Source organism: Oryzias latipes, chromosome 3 (genome assembly GCF_053564925.1).
Source record: "Oryzias latipes strain Hd-rR chromosome 3, Olatipes_Hd-rR_3.1".
In the NCBI taxonomy this organism is placed as follows: domain Eukaryota; kingdom Metazoa; phylum Chordata; class Actinopteri; order Beloniformes; family Adrianichthyidae; genus Oryzias; species Oryzias latipes.
Window position 1 is genome coordinate 18197498 of NC_136239.1, and position 26154 is coordinate 18223651.

Below are 26154 nucleotides of genomic sequence, written 5' to 3' on the forward strand. Positions count from 1 at the left end.
ACTTTTGGTGTGAATTGTCGGGATTCCTCTCATCTTCCTGGCTCTTCCTTTGACAGAGAACTGGCAGTACATCCATACCAAATGTGATGATGGCTGGTGGCCCCACAATGGTTTCTGTTATCGCGTGCTGCCAGACAGTGAAGCCGGAAGCTGGCAGATGTCCTCTGAAGCCTGCAGCTCTCAAGGCGCAAACCTCACCAGCATCCATTCTCTGTCAGAGCTGGAGATGCTGCTTTTTCTCCTCGCTAATGGTAAAGATCACACAGTTGCACACAATAATAGGGGAAATGTATTTGTCTGTGATAAAAAAAACTGTTTTTTTTGCATGTAATGCTTGGATGTGTTCTCATATTTAGTTTCTGGAGAGAATCTGGAAGTTTGGATTGGACTATGGAAACCATTGTCGTCTCCAGCTGTGGAGTGGTCAGATGGATCCCCTGTGACTCTCACTCTGTGGCAGCAGTTTCAGCCTGTGCACAACCTGACAGAGACTCCACTCTGTGCTAAACTGGAGAAAAAGGTGAGGTAGCTTCTAGACGGCCCTCGATTTCTGACACTCTTCCTATGTAACTATGTATGTTGTCAGTAAGTTATTTAAATAACTCAAAACCAAACACAAGCTTTCTATTTTCCTCCTAGTATTTTGAACTGTCCAACCTCTAAATCAATGAAAATCCTCAAAAATACTTGTTTTACTGTACATACATATAAATGAGTGAATGAATGAATGAATGAATGAATGAAACTTTATTTATATGGCACTTTACAATACCATCAGGGTTTCAAAGTGCTTTACAATAAAAGAGAAATAAGAAGAAAATGTAATATTGAACAGATTAAAAATGAAAAAAAAAACACAACAGTTTACAATTACAAAAAACAATAAAATACATAAAAGACATACAGGAATTCAATAAAAAAGACTAAAAGAAAATAAGATGCCACCAACAAGTAAATAATTAAAGCTAAAGAGGTTTGTTTTTAGTTGACATTTAAAACTGTTTAAGTCTGATGTCATGTAAAGTTCTGGAGGAATATTATACCATGACTGGGGGCTGGAAACAGGAAACGCACGGTCACCCCAGTTTTTCTGTCGCGACCTGGACGCACAAAGCAAATATTGATTGACTGACCTTAAAACTCGTGGACGGCTGTGTTAGAACCTTTGGTTTACTGGGGCAAAGACTATGAAAAGATTTTAAAACAAGCAGGGAATGTTTAAACTGAATTTTAAAATTGACAGGGAGCCAGTGATGGGAGCTGAGGACGGAGTTTCTCTGTATTGGCAGAAAAACCACAAATAGGTTCAGCCGTTTAAGTTACAAATGCAAGAAGTCAACTTGATTGACCAGAACTCCACTCATCCATCCATTTTCAGTGCCCATTTTATCTCTTTATTTATTTCTTTAGCTAGACAAAATCTCGCTTTCAGCATTACTTTAATGAACCAGGTAGTCATTGTGTTTCCTTTAGGATAAGTGCTTTTATTGCCTGTAACCCTACCTCCAGTTGTGAATATTTCATGTTTTCATCCATCAGCTGACTTCTGTCTTAGTGGTAAAAGTGTAACCTTTGTCTCAGAAAGGAAACTGGCTTCTGGTGTCTTGTGATGAGCGGCTGTCCGCCGTGTGCAGAAGAGAAAGCAGGAGTCCTGTTCAGCACTCAGAGACCTGGGATGAAGGATGTCCTGTGGTAAGAGGGGAAGCACTTAGACAATTACACAAACTTTATTCTTTAACAAGGATGTTCTAATGTTGTCTGTGAACAGAAATACATAATTTTTATTTATTTTATTTATTTTTTAACTTGTCCTGTCCAATTGCTGGGCAAGCAGATGAGAGCTGAAGGCCTCTTGTGTTGGACATATTTTACTTTAACAATAGGGGTTATGTATCTTCTGACAAACCAGAGGTATGTTTGAATAAATCCCTTTTGTAATCAAGGCCAAACTTTATTCATTTTAAATCATATTTGAAAATCTTTTGTGTTGGACCGGATGGAAAAGGAAAGGAGGGAGGAAGAGAGAGGGGTGATAGAGGGTGATTATAGAAAGGGGGGGTAAAACCATGAAGCAGCATAAAGCAACAAGTTTCTGGATGGTTATAATCATTACGGTGAGGTTCAGATGTAATACAAATATAGAAGGGGCGGGGCCTGTCTACACACACACCCAAATGTTGTAAACATACCTATTGGCTCCAAAAATGTTCAAATAATGTTCCCACACGCATAATTATGCATTCAAACCAAGTAGTGTGAAATATTTCATTCAATCACGCAAAATATTAGTGCAAAGGTGAGCTAACACATGTCCTCAAGTGAGTGTTCATGTTCCTCTAAAATGGATGATGGAATGTGAAAAGAAGGAGGGAGAGTGGCCGGTCATCCCCACACCCAGACCCCCGCCGAAGGCAGCGGCAGCTAGATCCCCCCAACGCCGGCACGGCAGCAGATAGAGAACAACCGCCCCCCGGATGATCACATCCGCCACCCAGGCAGGGCCAGCAGGACCGCAATGGGGGCCCCCAGAGCCAGAGAGCAGGGAGGCATGGGGGGACAGAGAGTGCAGCTCCGGCCCAACCAGGAGAGCAGTCCCCCTGCCGCTCCGGGAGGGCCCAGCTTGGGGCCTTACCCCAGAAGAGCGCCCACAGTCCCAGACGAGCACCCCACCACCACCCAGGAGTTCTGGGCAGCCCCCAACCCCAGTTACAAGCCAGGACCCCCAAGGGAGACCCGCCCCGCGCTCCACTCCAGGCAGCTACCCACCCGGCCCAAAGTTGGTCCAGGAGAAAGCAGGGCAGGGGCCAGCCATCCCTGTCCAGGAGGAGGACACCCAGGGGAAGAGGGGGTCCACAAGAAGTGTTGTAAACATGGCCCGACCAGGCTCGCCTACAGTTGGAAATTTGGCAAGGCCCAGTGCTCAGGGGCAGGGCCAGAACCCACACCCCAGGGACACGAACACCCCCAGGCTCAGATGTGATGTGATCCCCGGCTCTTGGTCTTGCCAGAGAGCTCAGGGATTCCTCTCCCTGTGTGGAGAGAGGACCGCCGGGCCCAGGAAGCCAGCACCCAAGGAACACGTCCGCCATTGCCAAGGGCCCAGTACCCCATACCTGGGATGGGGTAGGGAACAGATGGTCCGAGGTCCCACCTTCCTTGCAAAGTGCATGTGTGTGAGGGTGTGTGTGTGTATGTATGTGTGTTTGTATTGGAGTGTATATTTTGACGGGTAAAGGGTGTGTGTACTAAGGGGATGCAGTTAAAATTGGCGGGTATGGTACTGAGTGGACATCTCCTGATTACTCACAATGATGTCCAATCACCTTCTCCACCAAGGGGCCCTAATTGTCTACGGTGCAGTTAAAATTGGGGCGCTAAAAGGACATCTGCTGCTTACATGAGGGGTATATATGAGGGTAAGTCGGGGACGGCTGGTAGACTGTCCCCGGGTGTTCAAACAGTCGTCCCCCAGCCCCCCCCAGCATAGGACCCAGGTCCCTGCAGCCCAGAGGTCCCATCCCCCGAAGCACCGACCCCCCAGGCCCCACACCACCCACCCCACACAGAGAGAGAGGAGCCAGAAAGCGCCGCCCCCCCGGAGCAAGCCCAGGCCCCCGCCCCTGGGAGAGTTCTAGTGGGGGTACCGAGGCAGCCAACCAGCCGGGGCGACCACCGATTGCGGAGACCCCCGACTCGTCAAACCGCCAAGGTCCTGTACCGATAGCCCCCCCCCCCCCCCCCCCCCCAGGACAGGGCCCTGCCACACACCCCCAGACCCCGCAGCCCTGGTGGATGTCACCCAGAGCGACCGCGGGCCCCAAGAGGGTCGCAGAGCCAGGGAAGGAGTGATCGCAGCCCCAGGTCTAGTTGGGCAGCCCATCCAGCGCCGCTGGACCCCCCTCTGAGCAGGGCCCCCCGCCAACCCCCCCCCAGCACAGGCAAGGAGACCACCCCCCAAGCCAGACCACCACACCCCAACCACACCCGAGCCCGATTCAAAGCCACTTCTGGTGGGGTTGTTCTGTTCAGGTTGTTCCAGATGGGTTCCAGATTTGCATGGTTGAATTGACGAGTTTGATATTTTGAAATACATCATATTCAAGTTTGCATTTGTAGGATATAGATCATTTAAAAACTACTTAATAAATGATTTTTAACTCAAGTTTTCTTTTACACAGATTGGATGCCCTGATTTTTTTTTTTACAATGACTTGTTATTTTCTTGCAATGCAAGTCTATAACACACTATTGTTAACAAAAATACAGACTTTTTGAAATGGGTTTTATAGTCCCTGCATCCTATCCTAAATGATAATAATATCCTGCTTTATATAAAAAATCATTTAAGGCCCATTGGCGAGCTAGCTCATGAACAGGAGGTGAGTTATTGTAAAAAGATTTTTATAGGAGATAAACAAGATGGTGACTTTGAGAAATGAAGACATTATAAGACCAAGGTTTAATAAAAAACAGAAACTATCATGTAGATAAAGCCCTATTGAAGGAAGCCTGTGGCTTTTCATTTATGCCCTGGAACACATTAAAAAAAAAAGTCTTCAGCTAAAAACAATGAACTCTAGTGGTCAATTAAAGCCAGAACAGCCTCCCATGACGGTTTCAATCCCAGACTTAAAAAACCGAGTGGTCACAAACAATTGCCATAGTTTTAATGATTTCTACTGATACATTAAAAAAATGGTATATATTAAAAACTGGGATGTGTTGTTAGACAGTTTATGTTTTGTACCAATTTTAGAACTCTTTTTGTTAAAAAGAGTGACATTTGTTCCAATATCCAAGAAAATACCTGTGAAAAATCTAATCAGCATAAAATCAGATTTAATAAAAAGAAAAAAGGAAAAACATACCGGTAAATTAATTTTTCAATATTTCAAATGTTTCAGTTTTCTTGAAGAGTACATGCTGACTAAGTATTCTGCAAAGTTCCTGCAGAATGTTTGTCAAGTATTAAAGTGTTCTAAAATCCATCTAAAAAAAGTCCTTTTTTAACTAATTCAGCAACTAAACATTTGAAAGTCAGTTGCTTTGTGCTGAAAGTATCAGCTTGGAAAAAAGGGTTTGCAGCAGACCGACAGAGTGGCACGTCTGCTGCAGTTCAACTTCAGGGCAAGTTTCCCCAAATAAGTACAATGAGCTGATTCTCTCGTCTGCTGACGTATTGTCTGACATTTGCGTTGCTCTCTGGTATTTTTACTGCATTTTATGGAACATGAGGCCCAGAAATTACCTTCATGGCGCAAAAAAGTGAAATATGTCTAATTTATTTCCATTTAAATCTCTGGTTGGTCATATTGGGACCAACCAGGGTCACAAATTGAAATGTTTTCCCTCTTTAAGTTTTGCTTTAAGTCAGGAGTTCTGTCTGAAAACGTGTCTGGACCTCATCAGGAGCCCTAGAGGAGAGAGAGGTTTGGGCCAATAGGGGGCAAATTCACAACACTTGTCAAAACACTCTCCCACTCCATGCATTTACATTAGTCTGTAAGCAGAGACTTGTATATTATCCTGAGGAAATGAAGTAAAACATAATGTGGAGACTCTCACTTTAGATCAAAAGAGTAACATTTTAGAAGTATAAATACAGAAGCCCTGTTTTAAGCAAGATGCATTACTTTCAGGACTAAATTGTGCTTCACAGATTGGAAATGTAGAAGTAGAATATTTGAAATAATCAATGTATGTTTGATTTTATGGTCAAAGGTTTAGTGATCACTTGCACCTTAATTTTCTGTCAATTTGTTGAAAATGTATTCCAGGTACTGATTAAAGTTTAAAAAAAGCTATTCAAATATACAGTATCTTTGGTTTTTCTGCTATAACTTGATAACTTGATAAATTTTCATTGGTAAATGTAGAAAATAAAAGTAGGGATTGATTGTAATAAATGGTGTGATTTGTGTGTCAGCCATATTTCGTTCATCTGAAATTGACGCAATGAATCTAAACTGAACAATAGGATATCGTTAAGGACCATAGCAAATATACAGACTCTCAATTTAGAGCATGAAGTCATCATTTTTAGCCTCTGAATTCATTCTGAGTTGATTACAAAGATGTTCAAAGCTCTGGCTTGTCCCACCACACCCAGTTTCAGTTTCATAGAGAGACCCACTCTTTTGGTTCAAAGGTTTGGCTCCTCTGTCTTGCCATGGAATAAACAAAAAAGGTTTCTGTTTATTGAAATTTGTATTTTTGTATAAATCTTTCGGTTTTCCTAAAGGGGACGTGCAGATAAAAAATATTGTGCAAAGTGCAGAATGGAGTCATAAAGCTATTTAATGATGTTTTTCTGTGAGCACAGTTTTCCTGTGTGGATCTATGTTGTTTTTTTTCCAAATTCTACTAGTTTGGACGTTCAGAAATGCAACTAAAATGCTGCTGATGAAGGTAAACTCTTGTAGGGATGGAAGCGACACGGCCATTCCTGTTACACGGTGACAAGTCACGAACAGAATTATGAAGATGCACTGATGGGATTCTACTGTAAAGCTCCTCTCCTCACTGTGGAAAACAGGTGAATCATTGAGCAACTTCTTACCAAAAAGCATACACTTGTGGTTTGTTTCAATGTTTGAGACGACTTATTATCTCTTTGTCCCATTTAAAGGTTTGAGCAGACATTTGTCAACAGTTTGCTGAGTGCGAGTGGAGCCAACTGTAGCAGGGATTACTGGATCGGCCTCACGGACCGGGAAAACAAGGGAGAGTACAGCTGGCTCCCTCTAAACGGCTCCTCTCCACCTTTGACCTTCACCAACTGGAACAAACACCAGCCTGGTGGGTGGAAAGATCTCTGTGCTCACAATGAGTAAGTGGTGGTTGTATTTAATTAGGGTTAGTTTTAAAAGCGCATTTCCCTTCATCCTCCCCATTCCACAGTCAGCGGTGGGGGCTGTGTTGCTATGTCAGGTGGACCTGCTCTGGGTCACTGGGAGGTGAAGGATTGCAAGTCATACAAGGCCCTGTCGGTGTGTGAGCAGAGCGTGAGCAGCTACCATGGTGTTGAGCTGCCAGAGCACCACATCGACGCCTACGCCCCCTGTCCTCCAGGCTGGGAGTCACAGTCTGGGTTACTCCACTGTTTCAAGGTTCTCCCCTCCAACTAGCTGCCAACTTTAAATCTTTTCAATCTGTTTTGTCTACCGTTTTTTCATAGTTTTACATAAAGTAACATGTTAAAAACTTCTGAAGAAAAATATGTTTAACTTGGGAAAAAATGGTTCAAAACATATTTAATTTTTCCCGATCTTTCCCACTTTTGATACCTCCAAATTAAAATGTTATCTTTTGTTTAACTTATATAGGAATGAAGAGCTGTATGAATTTTTTAAATTTAATATTTTATTGGCATTACAATGTTCAATCTTACTGCCTGACATAAGTAGAAGTTGTTTTTGGACTTCTTGTGGATAGATTGTAAATTGTTTCTTTCACACGGGTATGTGTGGAGCAGGATTTAAAAAACTGCAAAACACTCCTTTTAAAGATTTCCAATGGAATCATGCAAGATTTTCAAAGCTACTTCTCCTCCTGTAGCCTTATTTCTATCGACTTTGTTTATAAAAATTGATTTTTTTTAATGTATTCATAAAACTGACATTAGAAAATAAACTGTCTTGTAGGTATTCCACGATGAGAAAGTCCTCATGAAACGCTCCTGGGTGGAGGCAGACTTCTTTTGCCAGGCTCTCGGAGCTCAGCTGGCCAGTTTCCATCACCATGAGGAGCAGGACTTTGTTAACAAACATCTTAGCACAATGTTTGAGGGGTTGGTACTTTCCTCCAATGTTCCTCCAATAAATTATTTATCTGTAGAGAAAAGGTTAGAACGCCTCATGAATAAAGTTCATCAGTCAGATTTGTCTTAATATATATGGGACTGAGTGCATGATTTTCTTATCTTATTTATCTTAAGATACTTTTTTTAAAAATTGTTTTGAAATCTGTTATGAGAAGAATATTTCAGCCTGCAGAAAAATACCACGTGCCGTTAGAAACTTATGATAGCTGTGTTTTTAATTATTAAAACAAACAGAACAAAGTGGGGAAAACAGAGTGTTAGAAAGAATTTAAAAGGAAATAATTTAAAGATAATTCTGTTGGTTTATTACATCATCAATTGAAGTTTCTGGTCTTAGTCAGCTTCATGCACCATCTGCATTTTTGTTTTTTTCTACATCTGTTTATGTAGGGATTGAAATCATTATATTAACCGGTGCTCTTTTGGTGGTGGTGGTGGTTTGTGGCAAATAATTTGTGACATGAATTCACCAAAACTACGTGACAACCCTTAAAAAATTTCTGAAGCTGACTTTTGCCTCCACTTTTTACACAACCCAAAAAATTATATTTAAGTCTTTTCAATTAATATTATTATGAACATTGATTCATTTATTTTTCAGATCCACAGTGATTTTTCAGATATGGACTTCAGTTGCAGTTATTTGTGTGTTTCTTGCTTTTATTTTCTTGGTTTTAGAACAGAGGGCCGTTGGTTCTGGCTGGGCTTTAACAAAAGAAACCCAGAGCATCCTGGAGTCTGGGAATGGTCTGACGGTTCTCCTGTAAGTACAGTCTGAAGTCGTTCAGAAATCATTTCCAAGATGCACGTTGATGCATGCTTTTGTGCAGGTAGCTACGTCTTTTATTGAGGACAAGAATGAGGAGGACGACCGGAAGGACTGTGCTGTGTACAGTGATCTGACCAGCACTCTGACGCCGCAGCCCTGTGACGCCAAACACGAGTGGATATGCAAGGTGTCTCGAGGTAAATGCAGCAAAACAGGCATGCATGTGAACATCAATGCATTTGATCAACAGAGCACTGCTGTCTTTTGCAGGCGATCGGCTAAGAAAGCCCTACTGGTATACTGAGCGTAAGTACAATTGAGTGTGTGGGTAAAGTTAATCTACTGTCTTTCCTGCAGAAATACAAATGTTTATTGAGAGAAAGCCATGTTTCATGACCCCAAACATGTGACAGGCTGCAGCTCCACCTCTACTTTCAATCATTACAGTAGTGTCATTTGAATATGTGAAGTTGCTGCTCTGTAGCCTGCGTGCATTCTGATAATGTGTTTGCATGGGTTGCCTGTCATAAATCTGCTCCTGTTGGAAACCTTGCACATTTGCAGAAAAAGGATGGGTTGTACCAACTTTGACATGTGGGTTGTTTGGGTTTTACTCCCATCGATCTCTATATGACCTTCAAGTGACTAAATTAACAAAAACAATGGTTGAAAACTAAAGATATAAATATATACTTTTTAAGTATATTTTTTCCCATCAATGCCACAGCTAATTTATGTAAAATAAGTGAGACGGAGCATTTTTAAAATCAGAATGAACTAAAAATACCTAATTATATTGAATAGCATGTTTGTGTCAATTTGAGGAAGTCGTTTCTTTTTATGGCTGTGTGTCCTCAGAGAGCGAGCCCTGGGTATTTTTCCGTGGTGCTGAGTACCTGTTGGTGAAGCAGCCCTTCGACTGGCACTCGGTTTCACTGGCCTGTCAGATGATGGGCGCCTACCTTCTGTCCATACACTCCAGGGAGGAGCTGCAGTTCATCAAAGAGCGCCTGCGACGGGTTTGTTCTCTGACTGACTCAGATCTGCACTGAGGGTTACGTACAGATTTGTAAAAGTTTGGTTTTTCTCTAAACACACTTCAAATTGTCACGGCTACACAAACGCTGCAACAGTGTGCAGCTAATGTGTTATTTTAAGATAGGAAGCTTTTCCTCTTATTTCTTACTTTCTATGTTAATTAAAAGCTAATTAAATTAAATGTGTGTCTTTGGAGTGATGATCTCACGACTTGAATTTGTTTTTAGGAACCACACATACGTAAACACACACATGCATGTTTACTACCAAAGAAATCCTCTCAATCGCAGTGGTTTGTCCTCACTAACTGCTCCTTTATTCGTCTTTTTAAGCTGTGCACCCTCTTTGTGGACAAATCTACAAGTGTGAACACAATGGCACTTTGTCTTTTTTTATCCAGACTCAAGTGTTTCTAGACACACACCAAGCAGTGAAAATCTGAAATGAGGATGCTTTAATGCTCGAGTGAACACGCACAGAGGGAGTGAGGAGAGAAGCAGCAGCTGCTCGGATTAGACTAAAGCGGTCTCCTGCCGTGTGCAGAACAGGAAGGTTTTAATGGGAACAAAGCAGGAATGAGGCCAAGCATGGGCCTAATGAGAAGGTGCCTGACAGGCCGGACTAAGGGTTACTTCATAAAAGTCTGATGCATAAATGTGTGGGGTTTTCTGGGTTTTTTCAGGGGTTGTGGTTTTTTTGTGTTCTATCACTGCTCAATGTTTGTCTTCAGTTCTCTTTGGGTCCGACTGACTGGTGGATTGGCCTGTCCATTGGTCCACCTGGAGAGGAGGCCAGGTGTGTGAAGCCTTTTACTAACAATTATTTTATGACATTTTCAAATTGCGTAAAAATGGTTCAAATCCGATCAGCTTTTTCCTGAATGCTTGGAATATTTGTTGCACATTGGAGAGATACTGAGGAGTCATGCACGACCTTCATGTTTACACAGGCAGTTTGGGCCTTTGTGGAAGATTAGAAGAGTCAGACAGATGGGGAAAAAGCTAAATTTAATATAATCTTTGAAAAATGTGCCATTTTAAAAATACTATCTAATTTGAAAGTCGCTTTCAACTTAGTAACTACAGTAACTAAATGTTTACTTAAAACAATCCAAAGGTTTCATTTTTTTAGACAATTTTACAATTTGCACAAAAAAAATAAGATTTTTCCTCTTTTCAATTTTATTTATTTATTTATTTATTTATTAACACAAAAACTATAGCTAATGTTGACACACCTAAAAAAGTTTTTAAAAAAAAGTTCAAACAACACAAAAAATAATAAAATTAAAATTTAAACTGATAATAGCATGGGCTAAACTATAAATTCAATGTCCGACTTAAATAAACTTTGTGTGAACATTAAATAAGAAGTTGAAGAGGCAAGCATAAAACTGCATGCATTTAATTTGCATTAACTTTAAAGTGCATTGGACATAATATAAATTAACAAATCTTTCACAATAAAACCTTCTAGTCTTAGAACATTTAGTGGTTAAAAATTGTGTTAAGGTTTAATTCCAGAGGATAAAAATGCAGGACAGCAGGCAAACAAGGTCACGCTCAGGATAACAAAGGAACTAAATGTATCCACACACTATCAAATTCAAAGTACAAATTGTCTGACAATCATAAAACGTCACAGTGATACTCAAACAAAGGGAGACAAGAAACAAAGTCCAGCTAAGTAAGGGGTAATTTGCTCACAATAAGGAAGCACAGAAAAACTGTTAGAAGAAGGAAGTTTGACTAGAGATTAACTGTAATATTCCTCTCAAAGTTGTTTGCAAAGACTGCATCATTTGAATAACAACGAGCATACAAATGTGGAAGCAGACTCTCCTAAACTTTTACTGTTTTGATCACTCATTGACAGAACGGTGAAAGCAAAATCCTGACAATGTCCTGAAGTCTCTAATAAACAGAATAATTAACAGAATTGAAATTTTTTCCAGATGGAGTGATAATACAGAGGTAGAATTCCAGAACTGGGTGGACAGGACTTCTCATGGTAGCCCTAAAAAAAGCAGGATGTGTGCTACCATGTCATCTTCAATAGGTTAATGCATGCAGACACACACACACACGTGCACAATTGGGGTATACTTGGACTTAAATATGCTGAGATGTGCTGGTTATTTTTCAGGAAAGTGGTCCCTGAATAAATGCAGTGAACTCCATGGCTATGTGTGCAAGAGAATGACGGTTTCTGTGGTGGAGACCCCCAGAGAGCCACACTACATTGGAGGATGTCCTGAGAAATGGCTGTACTTTGGACACAAGGTTCATTCTAATGCTGGAACTCACCACAGGGAACATTAGAATGGCAGAGTCAAACAACAGCCAAATTATTATTATTATTAATGTTATTAGAGCACTAAATGACATAAATATGTGGTAGAAATTGTCAACCCTGTTCACCCAAAAATAGGAATTCTTAAACAGTCACCAGTCAGTCAAATTCTCAGCTGTGAAGTTGGATGTTTAAAAAAACAAAAAAACTATGACCTTTTTAATAAATCTGGGCATTTAAACCTTGTGCTATCCTAAGCACTTTAATATTGGGAGATGGGTCATGTAGACCCACTAGACAGTGCGCTGACCCTTTTTTTCTTCAATGACTTGTGATCTTCACTGGTGTCCATGGATTACATGAAATCTTTCCACCTTTATCCACCTTTGTCATGCTAGGGGGAACAAATTAATGTAAGGATGGGGTCATCTGGACCCCATAGGATAGCAGAAGGGTTAGAAGTTTATTATTCTTTCATACCGTGACATTGTGCTTGTGTGTGTTGGTAGTGTCTTTTACTTCACCTCCCTGACAGTCCAAAGGAGGGAAAGAGCTGGAGGGATGCTCAGTCCATTTGCTCTTCGTTTGACGGCTCGCTGGTTGCCATAGAAGATGAGATTGAACAAGGTATGAGCAACGGGAAGCTGTCATTCCTCATGCGGTTATTTGGAGCAAAAACAGCTTTTTGTGTGCCTTCACTCCTGCAGCCTACATAACCATGCTGCTTCAGGGAAGTTTTGTTGGTGTTTGGATCGGTCTGAGGGATGAGGACACCATGAAATGGATCAATGGAAGACCTGTTATCTACACCAACTGGTCTCCGGTTGAACCAAGGAGTTACCCCATTGTAAGACCCACAAGGTTTCGGACTGATTCTCATAATTTCACAACAGAAAGTTTTTTTATATGGTAATATTTTGCTAATTTAAAGTGCGAAAGCTCTTCAAGGTCACTTGGAAGAATTTTAATTTTCTTAGTAACAGACAAATAACTAAACTTTCAGCAAAATCACTTACTAGTAGGTGTATTAATTATTTATTGGTGGTTTTTTTCCAGCTGTCACTGTGTAGACTGTGTATACTAAACATGTTATCAAGAACATATCCATGATAAACGAAGCCTTGTAGGGACAGATCTGCCTTGTGTCTCTTGTTTGAGGATGAAGAGTGGCTGAGTGGTGTAGCTGATGAACCCCTTTGCACCGTTTTGTCCAATAACCACAACTTCCACCTCACTGGGAAATGGTACGACGAAAAGTGCAGCGATAGCGAGTACGGCTTCGTTTGTCAGAAACCTCAAGGTGAGCTCCCACGCCAGTGCCTCTCTTTCATTGTTTCTGGTCCACACAGTGTATCTCTTTATTGAATCTTTAAATAAATTAAATATATTTATTTGAATTTGCATGGTAAAAATGTTCCAGGTTTTAGACTTTTATCTTACCAAAAAAGTTACAGTAAAATAAAAAAGTTACAGTAATATTCTTCTGTATTTTCAAGTGTTACATAGAGATAATATTTTTTAAGAGGGCTTATGGTACGGAGCATTTTAGGAGCTGCACTGAAACCAGGAGGCTCTAGGGCTCCTTATGTGGATCCCCTAAAATGCCGGAAAAACTAACTAGATGGTTCACCTGATAATCTAAATAGACCTCAGCAAAAAGTCAGGGAAATCTTTACTGATATGAGGACTTTCAACACATTTTCAAAGGAAAGAAACATTGCATTTTTAAACATTTAAAAGATGACATGCAAGATTTTTTTGCCCTTTTCAGTTTTGATGTAAACCTCCAAAATGTTTTTCCAGTATCAATCATTCAACTTCATTTGGTTCCACATTTCTCGACACGCCATCATCTAAAAGTAGTAACCAAAATGGATGTTACTCTGCTTTGAAGACTTGTTTCCGCTTGCATCCTCTGAAAACGTCTCAAACATTAGCATCATTAGAATGATGAGGAAAGTGGGATTAGAATGATTTGTAATCATTCTAATCCCACTTTCCTCTTTCCCACCCACGCATCCACCCCCACCCACTCCTCTGCTTTTTTTCGCTCTTTGCAGATATATCCAAACCCCCCACCCACTCCTATCACCATCCTCTTCCTGAAAATATTGAGTACCGGAGCAGCAGCTACAAGGCTCTGTCTGGTAACATGAGCTGGGAGGATGCGCTGACTAATTGCCATGAAAAGGGCTCCAAACTAGTGAGCATCACAGACGCCTACCACCAGGCCTTCCTCACTGTCCTCGTCAACAGACTGGCCGTCCCTCACTGGATTGGACTGTACAGTTCAGAGGTATCTTTCTTCTCATACACTACATAATACATTTTCCAACTCTCTGTGTGTGCTTGGAGTTTTTATTGCATCATACTGTGTAACTACAAACCATTTTGGCAAGAAGGAAATGTTCTGGATTATTCCCCATTGCATCTATGTGAAAACAAGTCAGTCTTTAAAAAAAAAATATACATGTATATTGTTGAATTGAACCTTAACCCACTGATTGTTTGTTTGGACATTGCTGCGGTTGTCTCTAGTGAAGAGCCTCTGATTTGTTCCTTTCACAAGCATGCACCACTTTCCCAGCTCAGGCATTGCTCAGCCCCCTGTGGAATATTTGAGCCAAAACAGGGAAATGAACACAGGAAGTGGGGGAGTTCATTTTTGTCCCATGTCTCACGGATTTGGTTCTTTCTGCTGTTTCAAAACCTAAATTAAACTGCCTCAGACTCTCTTTTGAACAGAGTAAAGTTTTGGCAAACATATACAGATAATTAAAAAATCATTACATAAAAAGGACTGCTGTTTATTTTCTCAAATGAAAGGGGAATTTTGAAATGAACCACTTTAATGTTGCTTACAGATATAAAATTACAAGAGAGATTCCAAACTATAGTATCAGTTTTTTTTACTTTGTGAAGCTCAAATTTTCATTGTCAGCCTTAATAATATTGATAATGATTGATTACTTGAGCTCTCAGCATCTTCTTTTAACCGAGGTAAACCAGGAAGGTGGCATAGGTTAGCCGTCTCAGAAAAAAAATTTCCTATAACTTTCCATCGACTAAGCGTCTCATTTCTGTTGTAAGGTAGACATTTTGTGTTGCTCCAGCAGCTTCATGTGCCTGCAGTCCCAACACAGTCAGGATTCTAAGATCTCTGGTTTCTGTTTGGCAATTTAATCTGATTCATCTGCGTCTTTAATCGAAAGCACGAGTTCTTCAAAGTCTAGGCTTGAGAGGCTATTCATGAAGAAAATGAGGTTAGAAAAGTGCTCAGGAACTGCATCACTCTGCAGCATTAATGGGTGGGCAGTAGGAGTGTAACAACTCATTTTAACAACGATTCCATTCATATCATCATTTGTTGTTAAAGATTCATAGTCGATATTTGTTCGATTTGAACGATCCGATTTACTAACCTTGAATGGATCCAGGACATCTTTAGCCAAAAGTTCCACCAGTGAGACTCAGAGATAAATACCTGGTACTGAACAGTGCAGCTGAAGTTTTCCACATTCCTCGTATTTCTTGCAAGATAATCAAGTGTAAATTAAATATGTGTACAAAAAAACAAGTAAACAAGAATAAATGTCAAATCCATTCACATTTTAGTTTCCTAAAGTTCAGCTCACTGTTGTTTTTCCACATCAAAATAATCCAAAGGGAACATCATTAGAACATTCTAGCAGACTGTATGGTCACACATCTTTACTAAATTCAAAGTGTTTCCACACGGACGGGAATGATGATCAGTTTTAGCTGTATCACATATATGTTGTCCGTTGTGATGCACTTTGTCGTTTTTACGTTACAGAAAAATAAACCTACTGCACCTCAATCAAAATGGGATTTTCCACTATCAGTATAATCAATTTATTTAATTTAGAAACGATTATGTAATATTTTAGAATCAGAATAAGAATGGGAAATACTTTACTGATCCCACACGTGGGAATTTTGTTTGTTACCGTAGCAGTAAAAGAAGAATATTAGAGATAAGAAAAAATAGATTATAAAAAAAGGTTGATTCTATTACCAACTTGCCTCAGACAGATCAATCTGGATCATAGCAATATAAAAGGGTTCATCAATTAAGTAGATTAATCGTTTACCCTTAGTCGGCAGAATTTCCAATGCCAAATGCCATCCATCTATCTGGAATTTTCTTGTTTTCTTCATTTTGACTATTATTTCCTGAAAAATTATTTAAAATTTGCATTAAGACTCCCCATAAATATGTCTTTCCTCAATTAAAACGTAAAGTTTTTAGTTTTTTAGGTATTTCTTTCCATTTGTATTGTCAAAAAATGCATAAATTAAAGTGCAAACCATAGAAAAGTTCTTTTGATTAGGTTTTTGGCATTCATTCAAAAGTGGTTCAGTGTTTTACAAACTACATCACTTTACATCATTATGTTGATTGGGTGACATAGTATTTTTTTTAATTTCTTTTTCTACAGAGTGGTATCAATTACCGGTGGTCAGACGGCAGTGAAATTGTGTACACGCACTGGGACACGGCGGACGACGAAGACGACTATGTGTCGGAGGTCTGCGTGTACATAGATGTGAACGGAGGCTGGAGGAGAGCTGACTGCAAAACTCTGCTACCAGGAGCTCTATGTTATGTGTCTCCAACACCACCAAGTTAGTGCCATTAAAAGTGCAGCGTAAAAAGTCTTTGCTCGCATGAAACATGCTTAGCTTCTGTGTTCTTCTCTCTGGCAGGCAGTGAGTCGTACATCTCTGACAAAATCGTGTGTCCCTCCTCCTGGGTGAACTTTGAACAGTGGTGCTATAACTTTGAGCATGTTATAGAGAAACATACCTTTGAAGAATCCAGAGAGCACTGCAGGCACTTAGGTAAGCGATTACAAAGTTAACTCAGGTTGGAGGCCTTAACGCCTTTTTCTGGGAAATGGGCGTTTTCATCATAGCGACTGAAACTAAGACGTAGCGGGCGATTTTTCAACACAAGTTGCATCTTGTAAAACGTGGTTTGGATGCAAATGCAGTGGAAGCATTGTGAAGTAACACCTTCAGTGTGTGCCGTCACCACTCAACCTAAACAAGCAGCACTTTAATTGATACAAGAATGTATTGCAGTATTTGATCAAATGCTAAAGTGTAATTCGTTTTTCCCACCCATGCGGCTTGAGCGTTGACTTTCTATGTCTCTCAACATGATGGACTGCATCATTATTTCTATCCAGCTGTCAAATGTCAAAGACTCCATTTTTGTCATGTTTTTATTTTTTTACATTTTTTTCTCTTAAGGTGTCTCCTCCAACCTTCTGACCATTACAAGTAAGAAAGAGAATGACTTCATTTTGGAGCAGCTGTGGTCCTCAGGGTTCATTCACCAGTCCATTTGGTTGGGGATGTACTTCAACATCGACAGTAAGAGTCCAACCTTCCTGACGGCCCGCACAACAACCATCAACCATTTCTGCTAAACTGTGAAATCTTGTTCTAGCTAACTCCATGGAACGGGTGGATTCCTTAAAATCCGACTATACCAATTGGGCCAACAAAGGCCCGGATGTGAAACAGATGACCGCTGACACCTGTGTTTCTACCACGGTGGTTGGTGGTGTGTGGCACATGTCCTCGTGCACAGAGCGACTCGGCTTCATTTGCAAATCCACAGCAGGTTGGTTGAAGACTGCTGCTTCCAATAGAACAAAGAAATAAAAGTAGTCTAGCAGGACAATATTCACTTTTGCACATCCAGCTCTAAAAAAGAAAATATATTAGCTGGAAGGTTTAAAAAGAATATATGAAATTATCTAAGTCCCACTCTAAACAAATTTTTAAATCTATTTTAAAAGTGTTCCCAGTGGTTTTTTAATTATGATTAAGCCTTATTTAGCCAAAATCGAGAAAATGTGAGTCATTTTGTAGGACCGTTTCTGCACACTGGAAATAGTTCATTAGAAGTTTACCTCTGAGTTGTGGGCAGAAGTGTTGAACCCTGCCCCCTGTTGCTAAGAGCTCAGAGCAGGGAGCTTGTGTATTTTCTACATTACATATACGATCTTTTTCAAACTGCATTTTTTTGTTTGCTCCTGATCCACAACAATTTAGATTAAGAAATATTTACAAACTCAGTCTTAATTCTTAATTTTCTTGACATATGTCCTCCATCATCAGAAAAATGCCTCAAGAACATGTTAAAAAAAGGCAAAAATTATCAATTTTTATTGGAGGGGGTTAGGTCCTATAAATATCAGGTTAGTAAAACAAGGGAAAACATGCTTAGTTAAAAAACCTCATTTCTGAATTCTGACTCATTTTGCAGCAGTGAGATATTTAGCAGGCGTGATGTCAGACCACTTTGTCGGGCTGCACGGTTTCCGTTGCTCTGACTTGTCTTTCAGATTTGAAATTTAAACAATAAAAGGTTTAGTAGTTTAATGCTTTGACACCTATTGATCAATGAATCAAACCACTTTGGCTCCAAAATTAACTTAATTGAGCTTTTACTCAAAACCCAAAACACAAGTGATTTTTTTTCCTGTTGAGCTGTTTCTGTTCACTAAAAATATATATCTTTCGACTTTATTTAAATTTATTTGTACTTAAGTTTAAAAGAAAAAGGCAAAATGTCATGTCTTGTTTGACAAAACTAGACTTTAGCAGTAAAGAAATGCATTTCCACTCATTTCTGCTGAAGGGAACGTTCACGTGTAAATTAGAAGTTGATCTATTAAAATGATGATCATTCTAGAAATAACAAAGTAATGTGCCTCCTGTCTTCTGTGCTCCATTGCCATTTTGATGATTTTTTTATTTAACACCTGCTCTTTTTCCAGATTTAATTACAGAGGTGAAAGGGGAACGGCTAAAAGGTAAAATCCAATTCTTTTATATTTAATGTGTAGAAAAGCTGCTAAAAGTCTGTTTTGAAATAGTATTAAGGTAGTTATTCAGAAAGAAGCTGAAAGGTCATAACTGCATTGAACGTTCATCCATTTCTGTCCTGTGATTCCTGTGCCGTTTTCTATCCACTTGTGCATTTATAGATTTGCATCATGGTGTTATCCCTGCTGCGGTGCTAGCGGCTGTACTCATCTTTGCCCTGCTGGTCGTCTCAATGTGGTTTCTGTACAAGAGGAACTATCTATGTTTTCATGGGATCCACACAAACTCTGCACGCTTTCACAGCCTCCCTGCACTTAGAAGTGCTTATTACAGACAAACCAGCTCTCAAGCAACGGAGTCGGACGGAAATGTGCTGATTACAGACCTGGAGACTCACTCGGGAGAATAGCACCCCATACCGAGATTGCTCACCTGCAGCCGCGACTGCCAAGTAAAACTGTCAAACGGTGGGGGTCCTGATGGAAACGGAGATGTTTTTAAAGACTCTGCCTTCTATCTGTGATTCAGTCAGGACATTTAAATGTAACCAAAGTGAATTTTATGCATTGGGGGTTTAGAGTTCATTCCTTTTTGTGTTTCATTTAGAAATGTTAGATAAATGGGGATGTTAAAGAAAGGATTCAGATTTTTATACTTGTTAAAATATTTTTTTTTGGCTCATAGGGTCGAAAACCATACTGATGATCCGTTGTTTTTCTGCAGGATTTTGTTTAACTATAAATGTGGTACGACATAAAAGATCAAGGTTAAAGTTCCTAAACAAACAAACAAAAAAGAAGAAAAGAATGCCAAACCAATTTTTATTTCCTTTTTTCATCACTTTTCAAAAGCTGCTGTATCTGCAAGTGGTACATTTCTGCTGTCAGCATTAGCTTTATATTCCGTTTTCTTAATTTAATACACATGTTTTATAATATTGCTTAAGGGTTTTGTACGTTTATAACTAACAGAAAAATATATTTCAGATGTCTAATGATTGGGTGTTCTGATTTTGTCTGCTGATACAAAGAAATAAAATATTATTCGATTTTATTCTGATGCAAATAAGCTGAAGCAGGGTGAAATAATGGAGATTTCCTCCTTAAGAAGTACTCTGTGGCATAAAGAGTCTCATAAAAGTGAACGCTCTCATATTTGGGGTCTATTAATAGAAGTTCCCCTCAGTGGTGAAATAGAAAGGCAGAATTTTGGTATTTCTACTATGCAAGCTATTTTTGGAATTTGACCTTTGGCCATTAGGTCAATTGCTATTAATACTTGAATTAAAGAAAGACTATGAAATATTAAAAAAATAATGAAAATCGACAGTAAACAGAACTGGTTCGGCTTCAGAGCCTACAGGAGACACGTGACCAGGTCATCGAGCGTTTGGATAAGCCGGAAATCGCAGGCCTCTCCTTCAAAATAAAGTGTTACACGTTCACAAAAAAGTTTAACGTGTGGTAAAAACAAACAGAGCAGGGATGACTGAAACATAATGTAATTTTTAGGCATTATTTTAATAATTGTAGACAAAAAATAAAACATTATCGTGTAAAATTATAACACATGTATTGTTTATTTTGACTAATTCGTGGAATCCTCGTTTATATATTTCGTCCTTAAAATATAAACGTATCCCAGCTTTTGCTTTCGTGTAGTTTGTTCCACTATTTTTTTGCTGTTTTGGCGCTCGAACTCGACAGGAAGTTGTAGCTGCAGCTTTTTCTGACAGCATCCCAGCCTCTGACAGCTGACAGAACGGGTTGAGGCTGCTACCGATCACTTCGTTCGGAGTTCTGGGCCATTGACCGGCCCGACCTCACCGTCCCACACCCATCCAGCGGCGCCACTTCCTGCATGAGTCCGTCACGGTTCTGGCTTGACCATGCCGAGACTGTCCGGAACGACCCTCTACCTTTGTCTACTACTGGTGCTGGTGGAGTCGACTGGTTTTGGTGCGAAAGCGCAGAACACCGGCGCGAGCGCGTTTGGTGAGCTACCTGACACTTTTAGTTTTGTTTTCGTTTGCTTTCCCACTGACCGTAAACTCTCTGACCATGAAAACTCAGGACACGAATGAAACCGTCTACTTTCCTTCTTCTGTGAACTGGGTCGGACCGTTTAAATATGTCTTTCCCCACATGAACCACTGTTCATTCTCCCAAAATCAACATTTGGCCTCTTGTTTTTGTGTTGTTCTTGACTCACATAGAACAAGTACAGCAAAAGTAACGCTGTAACACGAGCTGGATTTCTATTTTGAAAATCCCTTTTGGGCTCGTGCCCTAATAATGTTTGTTCTTGTTTCGATGTTTCTTTGTTTGTCCAGCCTGTGTGGTCGGTCTCACCTTTTCACATGTATTGACAAACGGAATGACGTTCAGGTCAAATGCCTAAGAGCTGTGGCCCTTGTCTGCAGTTGGTCCTCTGCCAGCTGTTGCTCTGCTGCTGCTGTGTCTTTAGTTTAACCGAGCCTTCAATCTGTTTTTGCCGCTTTTTGGTTCCTCCTGTCGGGTGGACTTTCGTTTTATACGTTCTCTTGGCCTCCAGAGTTCCTCCAAATGCTAATTTTAAACAAGTATTATTATTTTTTTAAACTTAGTTCTACACCTCCTGCAGCCTACATTATGACACTTCCTTCCTTGTGGTGCTGTGTGTTTCATGCCAAAACAAAAGTTCTTACTTTGCGCCATTATATATACTCTATGGCAGGGGTGTCAAAGTCATTTTCACCGAGGGCCACATCACTTTAGTGGCTGTCCTCGAAGGGCCAGATATAACTTATACATGTAACTAAACAAGTAAACAACTCCTTAATGTTAAATTACTCTATTTATTTACTGTAACTTTTAAAGTGACAAATAGAAAACATGTTTGTTTGTTACTCTAGCATAAATCCTATTAAATATGATTCTGTCAGGTCAGGTTACATGGACAATGTTGAAGTCCTAATGTATAGTTGCCCAACCCAAGATTTCAAGTCCAATTCCCCCTAAATATGAATAACTGCACTCCAATTTTTATTTTTTATTTTAAGAAATTCAAAACTTTTATGCGGGCCACATAAAATGACATGGCGGGCCACATTTGGCCCCCGGGCCTTGAGTTTGACACGTGTGCTCTATGGCCAGTTTATTAGATCCACTTTGCTAGTACCGGGTTGGACCCCTTTTACCCTCAGTACTGCCTTAATCTTTGGTGGCGTAGATTCAACAAGGTACTGGAAACATTCCCTCAGAGAGTTTGGTCCATATTAGCATAATATTATCATCAGTTGCTGCACATTTGTGGACTGAACACCCAGTCCCACCACATCCCAAAGGTTTTTTATTGGGCTGAGATCTGTTGACTGTGGAGGCCATTTGAGTCCACCCAAGTCATTGTCATGTTCAAGAAACCAGTCTGAGATTATTCCAGCTTCATGACATGGCGTGTTATCCTGCTGGATGTAGCCATCAGAAGATGATACACTGTGGTCATAAAGGGATTGACACGATCAGCAACAATACTCGGGTAGACTGACATTGTAACAATGCTGACATAAGGGGTTCAAGAAAATATTCCCCACACCATTACACCACCACCACCAGTCTGAACCATTGATACAAGGCAGGATGGATCCATGCTTTCATGTTGTTGATGCCAGATTCTGACCATACCATCCAAATGTTAGAGCAGAAATGGAGACTCATCAGACCAGTCAACGTTTTTCAAATCTTCTATAGTCCCATTATGGTGGTCTTGCATGAATTGGAGCCTCAGTTTCCTGTTCCTAGCTGACAGGAGGGGGCACCCGGTGTAGTCTTCAGCTGTAGACCATCTGTCTCAAGGTTGGACGTGTTGTGGTTTCAGAGATGTTCTTCTGTAGACCTCTGTAACCAGAGGTTATTTGAGTTACTGTTGTCTTTCTATCAGCTGGAACCAGTCTGGCCATTCTCCTCTGACCTCTGACATCAACAAGGCATTTCCACCCACACAATTCTGTAGACTCTAGAGATGGTTATGGGTGAAAATCCCAGTAGATCAGCAGCTTCTGAAATCTTCAAAGCAGCCCGTCTGGTAGCAACAACCGTGCCATGTTCAAAGTCACTATAATCACCTTTCTTCTCCATTCTGATGCTCGGTTTGCACTGCAGTAGATCATCTTGCCCATGTCTACTTGCCTAAGTGCATTGAGCTGCTGCCATGTGATTGGATGATTACAAATTGGTATCAATGATCAGTTGGACAGATGTGTCTAATAAAGTGGCCAATGAGTGAATATTTCTTTTTTTTTAAATGGATCAAATTATGTTTGGAGTTTTCCTCCAGTCTTTCTCATGAATACTTTGCAGAGTTTTCGTCTCTGTCCAAAAAAAAAAGCTATGGTTCATTTTTCAGTGTGTTCCCATGCAAAGGTGGAGATCAAGACAGGTCAGGCCAGGTGTATGTTGATGATTACATCATCTACAAACTATTAATAGTGGCAGGCAGAGTGTGCCAAAATCCAAAACACTTCATATTTTGATATCAACACTACTTGATAAGAGTACATGCCAAGAAATCTTAAAATTTTCCAAATATGAAGGTTTGTTCAAGTTTGAAGGACTCAAACAATGTTTTCCACAGCACAATCAAGTTCAAAATAATAAATATGTTGATATTTGTTTTCATTTTTTGTTTCATGGTAAGAATTCAAAGTGTGGTTGAAAAAAGTTAGATGAGAAGTCAAACATTTTAAATCTCAGGGCTTAGTTTGTTTATATAAAATATTTTCTGTCTAAATGGAAGAAAATGGCTCCTAAAGAGACAGATTGAACATGATTTTGTTTATGTTCTCTGTCATCATTGCAGATGAGGATGATTTCTCTATTCAGCACTCGAGGACAAGCACATGTTTGAGTGCACAGACACCTGCAGTCCTTCATCTCACCACCTGTGACCCCAAAGACTCCTCCCAGCGATGGAAGTGGAGCTCAGCTCATCGGCTCTTCCACGTGGACACGTCACTCTGTTTGGCTATGGATCTCCCTTCCAAGAAGGTGTCCATAACTGACTGTGGCTCCACCGACCCGACGTGGTGGCATTGTGCTGACGGAGCTCTTTTCACTGCTTACCAAATGGGTCTGTCAGTCAGCGAAGGCAATTTAGTGGCCAAACGAAACTCTAATGACACTTGGGTAATAGGAGGATCCCAGAGCAACATCTGCACTAAGTCGTATCGTGGTAAGTGTGGCCTAACACATGCACTTCCCTAATCTTTACTTCAAACAAGAAAAGTTGCAATTAGTTTCGTTTTTGTTGACTCCATCAAATAAAGTTTGTTCTGAGATGACGTCACTCCGTCTTTGTTTGATAAGCACAAACAGTCAAGGGTCGCTAATGTTTAAAAAAAAAGACAGCAGACCCAACCTGTCATTTGGCTTGCCGTCATTGCTGTGGCTGGATCGTACCATTGTACAGTGTGACAACCCGCCATGTTTAATTCCTCTGCCTCTTAGAGGCAAACACATTTCTTGGTGCATTTGGGGACTTCCTTGATTTAGATCTATGCACTTGGAGCTGACGCGATGTCGAAACCTTGGCTTTTGCTTTCCTTTCACACTTCACACCGTGTCTATGCAACCTAGGTGTTTTCCCAAATAAAATCATTCAGTGGACCAGACGTTTTGACATAACAATGAATATGCAGCTTTTCCTGTGTGTAAGAAGTCTTAAAGTCTGAGCTTCTTCAAACCGAGGCTACAGATAGAGTAAAGGGGTTTTGATGCGAAACTGCATGAGGCTCATCATTTGGTATGAAAACCTTTCTTCTGCTTAGCGTTTGAGGAAAGCAAAGCAAGAGTAGCTAAGTGAACTTGGACTGTACCAACTCTCAGCAAAAAAAAAATTCAAGCGAAACAGGTACTTAGAAATCAGTTAAGGACATCTAAAATAAATGTGTACGAACAAGAAAATCCAAAATTGTCTTGATTTTCCCTGTTTTTCTTGTTTCCTCATGTTTTGTGCTGCAAGAGCCTTAACAAGTGCAGCAGGTTATGTTTCACAGCTGTGACATGATTTAAGTGTCTCAAAGCGGAAACAGACATCCAACACTTGTAATGGGTCTCTCTGTGCACAGTTGTCCACACCACAGATGGAAACTCAGCTGGCCTCCCCTGCGAGTTCCCCTTCAAGTACAACGGCAGCTGGCATCACCAATGCCTGCCTGACCCAGACTTACCTGGATGGTCTTGGTGCGCTACCACCGTCGATTTTGATCAAGATCAGAAGAAGGGGCAGTGTCTGATTCCTGGCAGGTTCCTTTTTCCTAAATTAAGTGGGCTGTACTTTAACGTTTTTGAGTATTTTCATTACAAAAATATACCAAGGTGTCATCTGTAAAAAAATGCACCATATTACAGATTTGTAGAGCTTGTAAGCAGATGAATCTCAACAGTCTCTTTGACTTTGCAGAGGAGGACTGCCACACCCTGTTTGAAGGGCCAGTGGGAGACTCTTGCTACGAGTTTGTTGCCACCGCTGCTGTGACCTGGCATGCCGCCTTGGACTCGTGTCGGAGTCAGGGTGCCGATCTGCTCAGTCTGTCCGACATCGACAATCTCACCAGTAAGACCTGTCAATCCATGCCACCACTCCCTCTCCTTCCTTTCATTTCTTTCTCCTTACTTCTCACGTGTTGACTGTATTTCAAAAATGTCGACCGTCCTGTCAAGAATATGGATCCTGTACTACCACATTTCAACCAAACGCAAACAAAAGAAAGGTTGCATGTCAGAGCCGCAACAGAAAACAAACGTTTAAAATGTTGACTGATCCATAGAATTCACCAGTCATCTTCTGTAGATGCACCCTCGTCACAAGAAATATAAAGACACATTTATTGTGACATTGGAAGGGGAAGTCATTATAAAAAACACCTTAAAACTAATTTCTTTTTGTAAACCTCTCATCAATTTATAGACGAATAAAATCTTAGGTTTGGAAAGCAAAACCCTAAACGCGGGGGGGAAAAAAAGGAGTTAAAGCGCCACTTCTTTAAAATGATCTTTATACCTTTTGCACTTTGAACATTCACCATGCAAAGAGAAACTGCTAGCCAGCGCCTCTGATGAAACGGAGCCCTTTCACCTGGTTCCTGCTTTTGTTCCTATTTCTTCCTCTCTGCTTGAGCATCACGCTGTGTAATTTCCACAGCCTTGTTACGAAAACACCAACTTACTACAGCTGAGAGAACAAGCTAAGATGTTTGAAGGAGTACACCTCACCAGCCTGAAAAGATTTCCCCATCCTGCATGCATTCTTTGACTCATTGCTACGAAAGTTAATATAAACACCTTTTGCAGAATTAGAGCTGTGTTTTTCCTCTAAACTCACAAGACCC

The 26154-nt window shown here is 40.4% G+C and overlaps 2 protein-coding genes across 2 annotated transcripts in view; both read left to right on the forward strand.

The window, feature by feature from the left end:
- pla2r1 (phospholipase A2 receptor 1) overlaps positions 1 to 19841 on the forward strand; it is a 33256-nt gene extending 13415 nt beyond the window's left edge. The window contains exons 7-30 of the mRNA XM_023953360.2: positions 57 to 251; positions 357 to 520; positions 1582 to 1692; positions 6423 to 6535; positions 6629 to 6798; positions 6901 to 7109; positions 7644 to 7789; positions 8501 to 8585; positions 8653 to 8788; positions 8862 to 8897; positions 9450 to 9610; positions 10360 to 10424; positions 11584 to 11687; positions 11775 to 11911; positions 12431 to 12548; positions 12629 to 12768; positions 13080 to 13221; positions 13982 to 14217; positions 16385 to 16571; positions 16653 to 16787; positions 17202 to 17324; positions 17401 to 17577; positions 18740 to 18775; positions 18950 to 19841. Of these exons, the coding sequence (XP_023809128.1) occupies positions 57 to 251; positions 357 to 520; positions 1582 to 1692; positions 6423 to 6535; positions 6629 to 6798; positions 6901 to 7109; positions 7644 to 7789; positions 8501 to 8585; positions 8653 to 8788; positions 8862 to 8897; positions 9450 to 9610; positions 10360 to 10424; positions 11584 to 11687; positions 11775 to 11911; positions 12431 to 12548; positions 12629 to 12768; positions 13080 to 13221; positions 13982 to 14217; positions 16385 to 16571; positions 16653 to 16787; positions 17202 to 17324; positions 17401 to 17577; positions 18740 to 18775; positions 18950 to 19197 (3374 nt within the window). The 3' untranslated portion in view covers positions 19198 to 19841. The remainder of the gene's footprint in view (positions 1 to 56; positions 252 to 356; positions 521 to 1581; positions 1693 to 6422; positions 6536 to 6628; positions 6799 to 6900; positions 7110 to 7643; positions 7790 to 8500; positions 8586 to 8652; positions 8789 to 8861; positions 8898 to 9449; positions 9611 to 10359; positions 10425 to 11583; positions 11688 to 11774; positions 11912 to 12430; positions 12549 to 12628; positions 12769 to 13079; positions 13222 to 13981; positions 14218 to 16384; positions 16572 to 16652; positions 16788 to 17201; positions 17325 to 17400; positions 17578 to 18739; positions 18776 to 18949) is intronic.
- Positions 19842 to 20513: 672 nt separating this feature from the next.
- ly75 (lymphocyte antigen 75) overlaps positions 20514 to 26154 on the forward strand; it is a 31442-nt gene continuing 25801 nt past the window's right edge. The window contains exons 1-4 of the mRNA XM_011490700.4: positions 20514 to 20782; positions 23625 to 23996; positions 24892 to 25065; positions 25227 to 25379. Of these exons, the coding sequence (XP_011489002.1) occupies positions 20677 to 20782; positions 23625 to 23996; positions 24892 to 25065; positions 25227 to 25379 (805 nt within the window). The 5' untranslated portion in view covers positions 20514 to 20676. The remainder of the gene's footprint in view (positions 20783 to 23624; positions 23997 to 24891; positions 25066 to 25226; positions 25380 to 26154) is intronic.